General features: G+C 40.5%; 1 protein-coding gene across 2 annotated transcripts in view; it reads left to right on the plus strand.

Annotated features, from left to right (window-relative positions):
• The window catches only part of LRRC36 (leucine rich repeat containing 36), a 72,977-nt gene that overhangs the window by 57,475 nt on the left and 1,262 nt on the right, over positions 1-14,240 (plus strand). For both annotated transcript variants that reach the window (XM_047792662.1, XM_047792664.1), the window contains 5 exons: positions 2,227-2,516; positions 6,981-7,146; positions 8,368-8,513; positions 10,092-10,215; positions 12,721-12,835. In XM_047792662.1, the coding sequence (XP_047648618.1) occupies positions 2,227-2,516; positions 6,981-7,146; positions 8,368-8,513; positions 10,092-10,215; positions 12,721-12,835 (841 nt within the window). The remainder of the gene's footprint in view (positions 1-2,226; positions 2,517-6,980; positions 7,147-8,367; positions 8,514-10,091; positions 10,216-12,720; positions 12,836-14,240) is intronic.

Raw genomic sequence — 14,240 nt, forward strand, 5'->3', positions numbered from 1 at the left:
ATAATAGTAATAATGATAATTTAAAAAATAGGAGTTCCTATTGTGGCACAGTGGAAGCGAATCTGACTAGTAACCAGATTCGATCCCTGGCCTCGCTCAGTGGGTTAAGGATCCGGCACTGCCATGAACTATTTTGTAAGTTGCAGACACAGCTCAAGTCCTACGTTGCTGTGTCTGTGGTGTAGGCCAGTAGTTGTAGCTCTGATTCAACCCCTAGCCTGGGAACCTCCATATGCCATGGGTGCTGCCCTAAAAAAAAGCAAAAAAAAAAATAAAAAAACAAAAATAAAAATAAAAAATAAAGTTCCATGTATATTTTACCATAAGAAAAAAAGTCCCCACTTTCATGGAACTTCTAAAGGAGTATGACAAATGATAAACAAATTATAAATATATGTCAGGTTATGATCAATGTTGTGAAGAAAAATAATATAAGGGTATAGAGAGTAATATGGAAGAGGTGATATTTTAGATAGAATGGTCAGGGAAAGCTTCTCTGATGAAATATCACAAAAGTAGAGACTCGAATGAAGGGAGAGTGTGAGCCATGTGAATAACTGGTGGAAGAAATTTCAGAAGTTAGAAATAGTAAGTGTAAAGTTCTTGAGGCTGGAACGTGCTTGGCATGTTCTAGGAACAATGAGGAAGCCAGGGCTTCTGTAGCAGAGTGAGCGAGGTGACATTTATTCTGGGTGAGATCAGAAGCTGTTGGAGAGTTTATAGCAGAGGCATGACATGATCTAACTTGAGAATTACTCTGGGAGTTCCTGTCATAGCGCAGTGGTTAACGAATCCGACTAAGAACCATGAGGTTGCGGATTCGATCCCTGCCCTTGCTCAGTGGGTTAAGGATCTGGTGTTGCCATGAGCTGTGGTGTAGGTCGAAGACATGGCTTGGATCCCTCGTTGCCGTGGCTGTGGCATAGGCCAGTGGCTACAGCTCTGATTAGACCCCTAGCCTGGGAACCTCCATATGCCGCGGGAGCGGCCCTAGAAAAGACAAAAAAAAAAAAAAAGAATTACTCTGGCTACTGGTTTGAGAATAGACAATGGGGAACAAAGACAGAAATTTTTTTAAAAAAATTAATAGATTAGAATCCAGATAAAAGATGATGGTAGCTTGAACTAGAGAGATAGTAGTGAAAGGGATGAGAAATGGTCAGATACTACATATGTTCTGAAGATAACACTCCATGAGTGTTTTGGTTTTTTTTGTTTTTTGTTTTTTTTTTGGCTTTTCAGGGCCGCACCCATGGCATATGGAGGTTTCCAAGCCTAGGGGTCTACCTGGAGCTAGAGCTGCTGGCCTACGCCAGAGCCACAGCAACGCGGGATCTGAGCAGTGTCTGCGACCTATACCACAGCTCATGGCAACGCTGGATCCTTAACCCACTGAGCGAGGCCAGGGATTATTGATCTTGCAACCTCATGGTTCCTAGTCAGATTTGTTTCTGCTGCTCCACGATGGGAACTCCTTAGACACCTTAAGTTTTAAGTGCCTATTAAAACTTCTCAGAGATGCTAGCTTAATAATTAGACACATAAGTCTGAAGTTCAGAGAAGAAAGTGGAGCTGGGAATTGAATGGCATTAATATGGAGTTCCCTGGTGGCATAGTTGGTTAAGAATCTGGCATTATTGCTGTGGCTGTGGTGTAGGCTGGCAGCTGCAGCTCCCAATTCGACCCTTTGCCTGGGAACTTCCATGTGCCAAAGGTTTGGCCCTTAAAAAAAAAGAAAAGAAAATTCAGGCGGAATTGGTAGAATTAGGGGTGGGATCACATAGATGTTTTCTCTGTTTTGCTCAGAGAAATAAAGAGATCAGCACCGAGAGGGAGGAGGGAGAAGAAGGTGTTGGAACTTTGAGGAAAAGAGAATTGTGGAATAGTGATCTCAAATAATAGAATAGTAAATTAATTAGAGTAATATATTAGGATAGCTGGGTCCAGTTAAGATAGTGGTTATGAATGTAAAGTGAAGGTGGTGAAAAGAAACGCATGCCATTCTCCAGCCATTTCCCACTGCTCTGGTATAAGCTTGGAGGATGTGGACATTTGGATTTAACCAGAGTTGGGGTTTTGTCAGGTGGAAGGAGAGAGAAAGGATCCAGAGAGTTGAGGGTATATACTAGAGAGAGGCCATTATGACCCTTGGACTCCAGGTAGGGTAAGGATGGAATTGAGACATAGAAAGTTGAAGGGCATCTCCTGGCTTGTTTTCCTTCACAGATCTGTATGCTACAACCCATTTCAACAGTGACCCTGCTCTGCTGGTCAATGTAGAGCAACAATTATCCACCAGCCTCGGTGATTTAACACAAGCACATGGTTCTTTCCCAAACAACTCCATCCTGGGAGACTCTCTGCGGACCCTGCTGTTGCCTACTGGGACTTCAGAAAACAGAGAGAGTTTGACCAAGAGGCCATTAAGCCCATCAAGGAGAGGATTCAAACGGAAGGAAAATATCCTTGCCACCCTGAATCCAAAGCATGGTTTCAGAGATGCTACATGCAGTGAGGCAAGTGTTGGCTTTTTGTGCTTGTGCAAAAACACATCACATCTAAGACCATAATGGGGTTCAGATTTGAAGGTGGTAGTTTGTATCAAGTGGTAGAATTTTAAAGGGATTTTCAGAGGTTGTTTGTCAGGCCAAAGCCTCTGATTCTTTTCCCCTTGGTAAAGTTATTTCCCTTCTGCCACATTTCCTCATTTGTGTCACAAGGAGAAGGGTTCCTAATACACTTCCAGAGCATTAATATGGTGGGGAAGTATTTTAATATTAAGTGTGGGGGAGTTCCCATGTGGCTCAGTGAGTTAAGGATCCAACATTGTCACTGCAATGTCTCAGGTCACTATTGTGGCTCAGATTTGATCTCTGGCTCATAGGTGCAGCCAAAAGAAAAAAAGTGGTGGACACAGTCTACCACAGGAAGTTGGTAATGTTGGCAGATGTTGCCAGGGGCTCAAGGCTGAAGAGTGATATCTGTAGCACTGATGTTTATAATCTTATCATGTTCACACATTTGCTTTAGCCACAAATGACTAACTTTCTTGGGACCTTTCTTCTATGCTTGTCTATGCAGAAATTTAAATTATTCCAGTTTTTTCCAAAGTAGCAGCAAGCAGAAGATTAATTGTATTATCTAAGGAATTTTTTTTGTCTTTTTTTTTTTTTTGCCTTTTCTAGGGCTGCACCTGTGGCATATGGAGGTTCCCAGGCTAGGGGTCTAATCGGAGCTGTAGCCACAGACCTACGCCAGAGCCACAGCAACGTGGGATCCGAGCCGTGTCTGCAACATACACCACAGCTCATAGCAATGCCGAATCCTTAACCCACTGAGCAAGGGCAGGGATCGAATCCGCAACCTCATGGTTCTTAGTCGGATTCGTTAACCACTGAGCTACGATGGGAACTCCTATCCAAGGAATTTTTGTCTGATTGAACCTCCATATGCCGCGGGTGCAGCCCTAGAAAAGACAAAATAATAATAACAATAAAATAAAAATAAAAAAGGAACCGTAAGTCTCAGGACATTCCTTCCTTTGAACCCATAGTCCTTTGTCATGTGAATCATTTGTCATTTGATCACTTACTGCCCTGTGAGAAAGCAGAGGATTTGGTCAAAAACAACTGTTTCTAGTTACTTATTTTTCAATTGTTAGAAATCTTTTTGCACATTAGCATGGGTTTTTAAGTTTTGTTTTGTTTTGTTTTAGGGCCTCACCTGCAGCATATGGAAGTTCCCAGGCTAGGGTTGAATCAGAACTGCACCTGCCGGCCAACACCACAGCCACAGTAACACAGTATCGAAGCCACATCTTCGATCTACACCACATCTGAGACCTACACCACAGCTCATGGTGACACCAGATCCTTAACCCACTGAGCAAGGCCAGGGATCAAACCCTCATCCTCATGGATACTAATTGGGTTTGTTACCTTTGAACCACAGCAGGAACTCCTGTTGTGTTGTTTTGTTTTGTTTTAATTACTTAATGAATTTTATTACATTTTTAGGTGTACAACAATCATCACAACCAAATTTTTACAGCATTTCTATCCCAAACCTTCAGTGCATCACCCCACCCTGTTTTGTTTTGTTTTGTTTTTACCCTTTAAATATTTGATATTCAATTCTCAAAACTTTGGAGGTGGTTATAATTTTTGTGCACCAAAGGGGGCAGTCTTGTAATACTTTTTTGACATTTTGGTTCCTTTTGTTTTCCATTTTCAGCCACTGATGCCTATTTTTCCAGATAATAGCACTAGATGTTAATGTATTTAGGGCAAAAGTACAGCAACACTTAGGATATTTGGATGATATATTAATAAAACATGTTCCAGGAAATTTTTTCATCTCTATTTCATGTTTTATCATTAAAATAGCAATTAAAATCTCAATGCACTTTTCTGGACTATCTTAAAAATTCCGATTTCTCTTCTCCTATTAGATACTATATTTCTTTATATGAAAATTTGTAAAAGAGCTGCCTGAATATAAATATAAAAGCAGTACACCGTGCAGTTTCTAGGAAGGTTTAAGTCAGAGGAGCATTTTAAAAGTTAAAAAGAGGGAGTTCCCATCGTGGCTCAGTGGTTAACGAATCCGACTAAGAACCATGAGGTTGCGGGTTCAATTCCTGGCCTTGCTCAGTGGGTTAAGGATCCGTCGTTGCCATGAGCTGTGGTGTACGTTGCAGACATGGCTCGGATCCCACAATACTATGGCTCAGGTATAGGCCGGCGGCTACAGCTCCGATTAGACCCCTAGCCTGGGAACCTCCATATGCCGAGGGAGCAGCCCAAGAAATGGCAAAAACAAAGCCAAAAAATAAAAGTTAAAAAAAAAAGTGTGAGTTCTAACTGTGGCACAGTAGTTTATGAATCCAACTAGAGCAGCTCAGGTCACTGCAGAGGCTCGGGTTAGGTCCCTGGCTGATGGGTTAGGTCCCTGGCTGATGCAGTGGGTTAAAGGATCCAGCAGTGTTGCTGCAGCTGCCACATAGGTTGCAGCTGCAGCTCAGATTCAGTCCCTGCCCAGGAAATTCCTTATGCTGCAGGTGCAGCCACTTAAAAAAAAGAAATTATAGGAGATCCCCATTGTGGCTCAGTGGTTAATGAACCCAACTAGCATCCATGAGGATGCGAGTTTGATCCTGGCCTTACTCAGTGGGTTAAGGATCTGGCATTGCTGTGAGCTGTGGTATAGATAGGCAGGCAGCTACAGCTCCGATTCAACCCCTAGGCTGGGAACCTCCATATGCCGCAGGTGGCAGCCCCAAAAAGACAAAAGACAAAAGACAAAAAAAAAATTATGAAAAATTTGGAGTTCTCGAAGTTCCTGCTGTAGCACAATGGGATTGGTGGCCCTCTGCACCCTGGAACACAGGCTTGATCCCTGGCCTGGCACAGTGGGTTAAGGATCCAGCTTTGCGTCAGACCTGATCCCTGGCCCGGTAACTCCATATGCAGTGGGGCAGACAAAAAAGAAAAAAAAAAGTTCTCTTTTGATGCAGTGGGTTAAAGATCTTGGTGTCACTGCAGTGCCTTGGGTCACTGCTGTGGCACAGATTCAGTCCCTGGCCAGGGAACCTCCACATGCTGCAGGTGGGCCAAAAGAAAAGTCATAAAAAAATCATTAAAAAATAATCCCATGGAGTTCCCGTCATGGCTGTGGTTGACAGATCCGACTAGGAACCGACTAGGCTAGGGTTCGATCCCTGGCTTTTCTCAGTGGGTTAAGGATCCAGCGTTGCCGTGAGCTGTGATGTATGTCGCAGACATGGCTGGGATCTGCCGTTGCTGTGGCTCTGGCATAGGCCGGGGTCTACAGCTCTGATTAGACCCCTAGCCTGGGAACTTCCATATGCCGACAGAGCGGCCCTAGAAAAGGCAAAAAGACCAAAAAACAAAAAAAAAAAACAAAAAAAAACCCCATAACAGAAAATTAAACCAAACATTAATTTATGATTAGAAAATTAATTTTTGACCATCTGACTTTGGAATTATAGACGTTATAAAAATTAACTTTTTAAAAATCCATGAGGCATAGCCTGCTGAAAATTAAAACTCATAAAAAGTAACAAAATTATCCCAAAGTTCATTAAAAAATTATCCCCCACTCTCACTAAATTGTGATAAATAAAAGAAAATATGTAAAGGCATATATGTTTCTAAGCTGCTCCATGATATATACACACAGTTACCAATACATGAAAAACCAATGACAGTAAATATTCATTTCTTACAAGATCCTCTAAAGTGGGCTTGTGGTGTAACAAGACTTTCTATGGCTTTTCTTCCTAATCAGGTTAACTTCTTAAAGGACCTTTTACTTTTTCATATGTTCACAATCCTTATATAGCCCTCTTAATGAACATGATCGGTGTGATTCTTACTGAATAAAAAGTCTTTACTACTGTGCCAACAATAACATTTATCTAACATTTTTAATGTTATAGGGCATTTATGTTCATTATATATTAATATACTAAATATAAGCTTATGAATTATAACTTTTATTAAATTACCCCCCTTTTTTTGGCCATGCTGTTCAGCAGCTTGATGTGGGGATCTTGGTGCTGCAGTAGTGACAGCACTGAATCCTAACCACTAGACCACCAGGGAACTCTCTCCATTTTATTTTATTATATATAACACCTTAAAAAATGTTCTTCACTTTAATCGTCCAATATTATATAACATAATACATTGAGCCATAGACTTAGGTGTCAAAACATTTTTTGTTTCTTCTGAAAATATCTATAAAAATTGATAGAAGATACTGTTACCTTTGAAATTATCCTTTGTATATTATTGTATTTCCCTTAAACATAAGTAATATTCTATCAAATCCAAACTAAAAGATGAAGCCAATTTTTTTTGTAATGTCAATACTTTAAATGTCTGGATTCTTACTTCCCTTATTGTGTAAGAATGACAAATGATTATTGTTCCTTTTTTTTTTTTTTTTTTCTTGAGCCTCTCTCTAGTGACCTGGGCAGTTTATATGGTTTGCCAGGAAACCACAGTCCCCCGATCTCTACCAGAACCTCTCACGTGGCCACCGTCCTCAGACAGCTCCTGGAGCTTGTGGATAAGCACTGGAACGGCTCTGGCTCCCTTCTCCTCAACAAGAAGTTTCTTGGTAAGTGAATACATTCTTCCTGGAGAAGGGCTCAGACCTTGCTCTGCTCTGTGTTCTAATAATGGCCACTCAGCCCCCTTAACTTGCAGGGAAAAATTGTTCTCATGATCACTTACCAAAATTTGTCAGCAACACAGTAATTGACAAACCTGCATTTCTCTAATAATCTTCTTCCTAGTTTTTTTTTTTTTTTTTCCTGTCTTTTCTAGGGCTGCACCCATGGTATATGGAGGTTCCCAGGGTAGAGGTCTAATCAGAGCTATAGCTGCCAGCTGATGCCACAGCCACAGCCATGTGGGATCCAAGCCCCATCTGCAACCTACACAATAGCTCATGGCAACGCCGGATCCTTAACCCACTGAGTGAGGCCAGGGATCGAACCCGCAACCTCATGGTTCCTAGTCGGATTTGTTTTTGCTGCACCATGATGGGAACTCCTTTCCTAGTTTGTTTTTATCAGCACTTTTTCCTCATGCACCAGTTGTCTTATTTCTCCTGTGGCTTTTTTTGGTTATCTTTGAGTAATACAAAGAGTGATGAGATGTAAAATGGAGCATGGTCATGTTAATAATTACAGAACGATTTTATAATCCTTGGGAAAGTACCAATAAAAATACAACAGAAATTGTGTTTGATTATTGGAGTTCTGAGATGCCTATTGAAATGTTTTGATTTGAAAAACTTGAATGACTGAATTATCTAGACTCTTTTTTTACGGCTTCTTTTATAGGAACTTGAGGGTAAATGGTTTTGCAATATTGTCCCCATGTGTTTATTGTTTAATAGAAAAAGAATTCAAGGAGCTTTGGTAGTGGTAAAAGTCTGAGTAAAAACTAGAAAATTTAAAGTGGTTTAGGCTTAGATTTTTTTTTTTTAATTTCTAAAGGACATTCAGGAGAAGTCTTAGCCCAGCTACTTTCCTTCCCACATTGATCTTTTGCTCTTGTTTTGTAGGAAATTATCCCCAAGAGTTACTCAACAGTGATTAGAGAGTAGCACAGTGTGTGCACTCATGAGGGTCTGCTGTTGTTTCTCCATAGATGTGGGATATAATTTTTTTACCTCCATCATGAAACATCTCTTAGAGCCACTTACTAAATTCTTGTAAAAAGGAGATATTAGGTTACCCTATTTGTCCTACAGAACTGGTAGTTATTGGCTAGGAACTCTGTGCTTTAGCTTTTAAGATTGGCCTATGTGCTCAACTTCAGTTTTTGGCAGGTCCTGCCCGAGATCTGCTTCTGACTTTGGTAGTCCCTGCTCCTTCTCAGCAGTGGTGTCGCTCACATCCTGAAGACACATCAAAAGCCTTCCGCAGGAAGGAGATGGAACTGAAGGAGGCTGGACAGCTCATCCCTAATGACATGGTATGCTGTCTTCATCTTCTTTTCCTACTCTTCCTTTATTAGAAAAGGACAGGGTAGCACGACTTGAACAGCTATGTGCCATGTGGCATAAAGATCATCATCACCATGAACACCAAAATGTTTATGAACCAAAATGCAGAAAAGTCAGTCTGTGCAAATCAGGAACACAAAATTTGTGGGGACACTTTGGAGGTTCTGCAGGGATGACTCCCTAATCCAAAAATTCTAAGGAAAGACTTATAATGGAAAATTTTTGTTTGTTTGTTTTTGGTCTTTTGTTGTTGCTGTTTTGTCTTTTTTTTTTTCAGGGCTGCACCCACGGCATATGGAGGTTCCCAGGCCAGAGGTCAAATCAGAGCTGTAGCCGCTTGCCTACACCACAGCCACACCAGATCAAGCCAGTCTGCAACCTACACCACAGCTCACAGCAACACCAGATCCTTAACCCACTGAGTGAGGCCAGGGATCAAACCTGTGTCTTCATGGATACTGGTCACATTTGTTTCTGCTGAGCCACAACAGGAACTCCATAATGGAAGAATTTTTTAAAAGACTCTAGAGTGAAAATATTTAGGACCATATTCTTAAAGGTTATGGTTTGATTCTGATGAGGGAAGTTAGATGTCTCTGAGATTGTCTTTCCTCCCTTCCGATGGAGCAGAGAGCCTTAAACCACCAGAGGGCCATTCCTAGAGCATCAGGCTGCTGGCTTTGGGAGGGAAAGAAGGGACTCATATCCTTAGGCTTTTTACACTCCTTTTCTTTCTTTTTCTTTTTTTCTTTCTTTCTTTCTTTTTTTTTCTCCCCCCTTTTTAGGGCCACACTCGCATGGAAGTTCCCAGACTAGGTGTCAAATCAGAGCTGTAGCCCCTGGCCTACATGACAGCCACAGCAATGTGGGATCCATGCTGATTCTGTGACCTACACCACAGCTTGCAGCAACTTTGGATCCTCAACCCACTGAGCAAGGCCAGGGATCAAACCCGAGTCCTCATGGATACTAGTCTTGTTCGTCACCGCTGAGCCACAACAGGAACTCCTACCCTCCTTTCTTAACATTAGAGGATTTTCATACATCAAGTTCAGTTTCTAGAAACTTTAGATAAGTGATTCAGACAAGCTGGCCACTTGTCAAAATGACCACTTGTTCTGTAAGAGCAGTGGATAACTCACAGGAACGATTACAATTACATGTGATAAATTTGTTTGCTGCACTTGAGCTAAGTTCACCAATGAATTAAAATTCTAGTGAGAGGAGTTCCTATTGGGTCATTAGTAACAAACCCGACTAATATCCATGAGGACTCGAGTTTAATCCCTGGCCTCACTCAGTGTGTTAAGGATCCGGCGTTGCTATGAGCTGTAGTGTAGGTCGCAAAAGTGGCTTGGATCTGGGGTTGCTGTGGCTGTGGCATAGGCTGGCAGCTGTAGCTCTAATTTGACCCCTGGCCTGGGAACTTCCATATGCCATGGGTGGGGCCATAAAAAAAAAGACAAAAATTCTAGTGAGAGAGATGCTGACCTCCATTCAGAATTTTTCATTTTTAGTATGTTTGTGTTTTGTTTTCTAATCTAAAGGAAAGTTTGAAGCAGAAACTGGTCAGAGTGTTGGAGGAAAACCTCATTTTGTCAGAAAAAATCCAGCACTTGGGGGAAGGTACTGCCACCTCAGTTGTGAGTGGGCACCAGTCCCACAGTTATGGTAAGTTCAGGAAAACGTGTGTGGTGTGTCCCAAGACAACCTTTTGTTTATAGATCACCCATTTAATAAGCTTCGTCATCCAGAGCTCTCATGGCTTCTGAAATGGAAACCATCTTACCTCAGAGAGTAGTAATGCAGGTAGCTTGAGTTACCAGAGCAAAAGAGTTTACTCTTTCATCAGTGTAAAGCATTTGCAAATGTTGTTATTATTGTCATTATTTTTGAGAAGGACACTTGTTTTTTCTTATTATAGCAGACAATGGTATTCTTTACAGAAAGTTTGAAAAATATAAGGAAAGCATAACCCCCTACCCAGCAATAACTACTATTAATGTTTTTGGTATACTTTTTCATCATATCCCACATGTATTTTTAACTCAAATTTAACATTTATGTCTTGATTTTTAAAAAATTATTTATATTCCAACAAAGTGCATAAATACATTTTAAGCTTGATGAGTTTTGACAGATATATACAGTCATTTAATTCCAACCCATTCGAATTACAGAACACTTTTGTTATTTTACAAAGTTCCCTCAGATCCTTATGCAGGCAGTTTCCTCTGCTCCCTACCCTGGGCAATCTAGTTTTTACAACCTAATGTTATTAATTTAATAGCATATGCATTTCCTATAATAGCACACAAATATACCATATTTATCTATTTAGTCCTCTGTATAGCTTTTAAAATATTAGCTATTATAACTGCCATTATTTATAATATTATAAATAATTCTAATCTGTCATGTTATAAATAATTCTATGAATTTCCAAACATTCAGATGACCTGAAATAGAAGAAAAGACCCTAGAGTGAAAATGAGTCCCTAAGATTCTCTTTCTTCTCTTCTGATGAAGCCGAGAGTCCTAATATTTATGCTATAATAAATAATGCAGCTATTAATATCTATGTATATAAATCTTTATGTGCATTTTAGGCTATTTTCCTAGGAGACTAGAAGTCCTAGAAGTAGAATTAGTGGGTCAAAAGAAGGGGACATTTTTGAGGCTTTTGTTACACATTGCCAAATCATTCTCAAGAAATGCGGTTTCATTTTATACTCACATCAGCAATAGGTGTATATTTGAATGCTTTTCATTTCACCCTTGCCAACACTGGGTTATTATTTTTTCTGCCATTATGATAAGTGAAAAATAATACCCCATGGAAATCTTGATTTTTACTGATTTAGTATTAATATAAAGTCTACCCTTGGCTTTAAACTTACAGCTCAGACCCTCCGAACACACATTATGGGTATTTAGATTTGTAAGAGAAATTTCATTTGAAAGTCAGCACTGAATTTCCAGAATTGAATCTCATCACTATCTGATACTCATAAGCCTAAATATTCAAGATATTACTTACCTACATAGAAAATAAATAGATGTTTATTCACTAGATACCTATTTTCAATCAGCACTGAGACCCATTACTTTATTTTGGATTACTAGTGATAAATACAGCTGTTGCAACCCTGATTTCCACCTTCCAGAACCTTGCTATTCAAAGTGCAAGTGATAGTAGCAATACTTTGGAGCTTGTTAGACATACAGAATATTTAGCCTCACATCAGACCTACTGAATCAGAATCTGTTTTTTAACAAGAACCCCAGGTGATTCGTAAGCATATTGAAGTTTAATTGCTGTTCTAGAAGACTGACTTGCTTAGGACCAGAGTTCCCATGCTTTTAACTATCTTATTATTGTAGGCCGTGGTAACATATTTATTTATTATTATTATTATTTTTTTTTTGTCTTTTTGCTATTTCTTTGGGCCACTTCTGCGGCATATGGAGGTTCCCAGGCTAGGGGTCGAATCGGAGCTGTAGCCACCGGCCTACGCCAGAACCACAGCAACGCGGGATCCAAGCCGCATCTGCAACCTACACCACAGCTCACGGCAACGCCGGATCGTTAACCCACTGAGCAAGGGCAGGGACCGAACCCGCAACCTCATGGTTCCTAGTCGGGTTCGTTAACCACTGCGCCACGACGGGAACTCCCGTGGTAACATATTTAGAAAGCTAGGTATGAATGTCTTGGCCACAAACCCAGTTTCTGCAAGCACTCATTGGGGTTTTACTCTGTGCCTGACACAGTTCTAGATGTTTTCACATACTCCGTAAGGAGTGAAGGACACATATTCATGAACTAAAATGGAGAATACAGGGAGACCTAATATTTATTGACTGCCTATAGTATATTAGCACAACTGTCTCACTGACTCCTTATGACAGGGTTACTAGCTCTAGTGAAACAAAGAAAAATGAACTACATGTGCAGTGTTAAGTGACTGAGTTTTAATTCAAATATGTGTGTCGCTACACCCCGTATGCTTGCTGCTATATCTGCTGTCTCCAAGGGAAGAAATGGTGAGTGAAGTGTGGAGGTGGGTGCAGGGGGCCCCAAATTCTTCAAGATATCCACATGACCACTCAAGCTCTGCTCCAAGACTAGCTGCTTGGAGTTCTGCTCACCTATGGCTACTATAATCTTTGTAGATGATCTTCTGCGCAAAAACCAGCAGCTGAGCATGCAGGTGGCTTACCTGAACCAGGAGCTTGCCCAGCTGAAGAAGCTGGAGGAGACAGTGGCCCTTCTCCACGAAAGTCAGAGGTAGGATTGGGTCCACATAGCTGGCTTCTGGAAACAAATATTTACTTTATCTTCTTTGTTTTACTTGGCAAATACTTTTCAGATTAACTCTGTTCTGTGTGTAAACCACAAGTATCCAGGCCAGTTTGCTCAGGGACCAAGACACTGCTTTGCAGAAAACACCAGGAACTAAACGTCTTTGCTGGCACTGGTGGGTTACAATACCTCAATAATAAATCATTTCTCACTGGATCCAACAGGACTCTTGTTTGGGTCAGCTATCTTTCCTTGGTCAAAATATACCCCTAAAATTAGCCATCTTGCTCTTCTGGAAAGTGCCTACCTGCTGTTTGGTCATAGGAGAGACATCAAGAACACCCAAAGAGAGTGATAATGAAGGAATCCATGAACATGTATGTGTTCAGAGAAGCTCAATAACATCAACCTCTTCAAAGAACAAAACCCTCAGGATGCAGGCCAGACAAATCAGAAGAGGCCTCAAGACTATTGGCGCATTTAGAGAAGCCCTTCACATTTTGATTTGCCAAACACCTTTAACTAGGACCTTCAATGAAATTAAACATAATTCCATCCCCAAATCTTTAGCCCTGAACTTCATTTCCTGATTTTTCCATGGAATATGTTCATATTCAGAGGATTTCAACCCATATCTGTTCTGGCTGGCTTTTTTTTTTTTTTTTTTGACTTTTCATTATAATTATTTCAAACATGTATAAAAGTAGAGTGAATAGCATAAATTCATGGTTCTCAAACTTGGGTGTATATCAGGATCAGCTAAAACACTTGTTGAAATGCAGATTGCTGGGTCTTATCCCCAGAATCTCTGATTCAGCAGATCTTGGTTAGGAACTGAGACTTCGCATTTTTTTTGTTGTTGTTGTTGTTGTTAAAATATATACTGGATCTTCATTTTATTTTCCCCCATTAATTAATTAATTAATGCATGCTTTTTAGGGCCCCACCTATGGCGTATGGATGTTCCCAGACTAGGGGGTGGAATCGGAGCTATAGCTGTCAGCCTGCACCTCAGCTCACAGCAACACCAGATCCCCAACCCACTGAGAAAGGCTGGGGATCAAACCCGCATCCTCACTGATACTAGTTGGATTCATTTCTGCTGCGCCACAACTGGAACTCCAGATTTTGCATTTCTCATAAGTTTCCAGATGATACTGTTACTTCTGGCCTGGGGACCACACTTTGAGAACATTAGGGTATATCTCTTTAGTGATGTACAAATTGCTATATTTTAAAGTGATTTGAAATAATTATTCTGCATATTGTTAAACCATCAATTCAGTATACAGGTTCAATTGATTTCATTTTATTTTCATATTCATAGGGAATATTTTTATTGTTCATTTTGATTTCATCTTGTTTATAATTATGTAAAACATTTACATGG

The sequence above is a fragment of the Phacochoerus africanus genome, chromosome 8 (assembly GCF_016906955.1).
Source record: "Phacochoerus africanus isolate WHEZ1 chromosome 8, ROS_Pafr_v1, whole genome shotgun sequence".
Taxonomy (NCBI): Eukaryota; Metazoa; Chordata; class Mammalia; order Artiodactyla; family Suidae; genus Phacochoerus; species Phacochoerus africanus.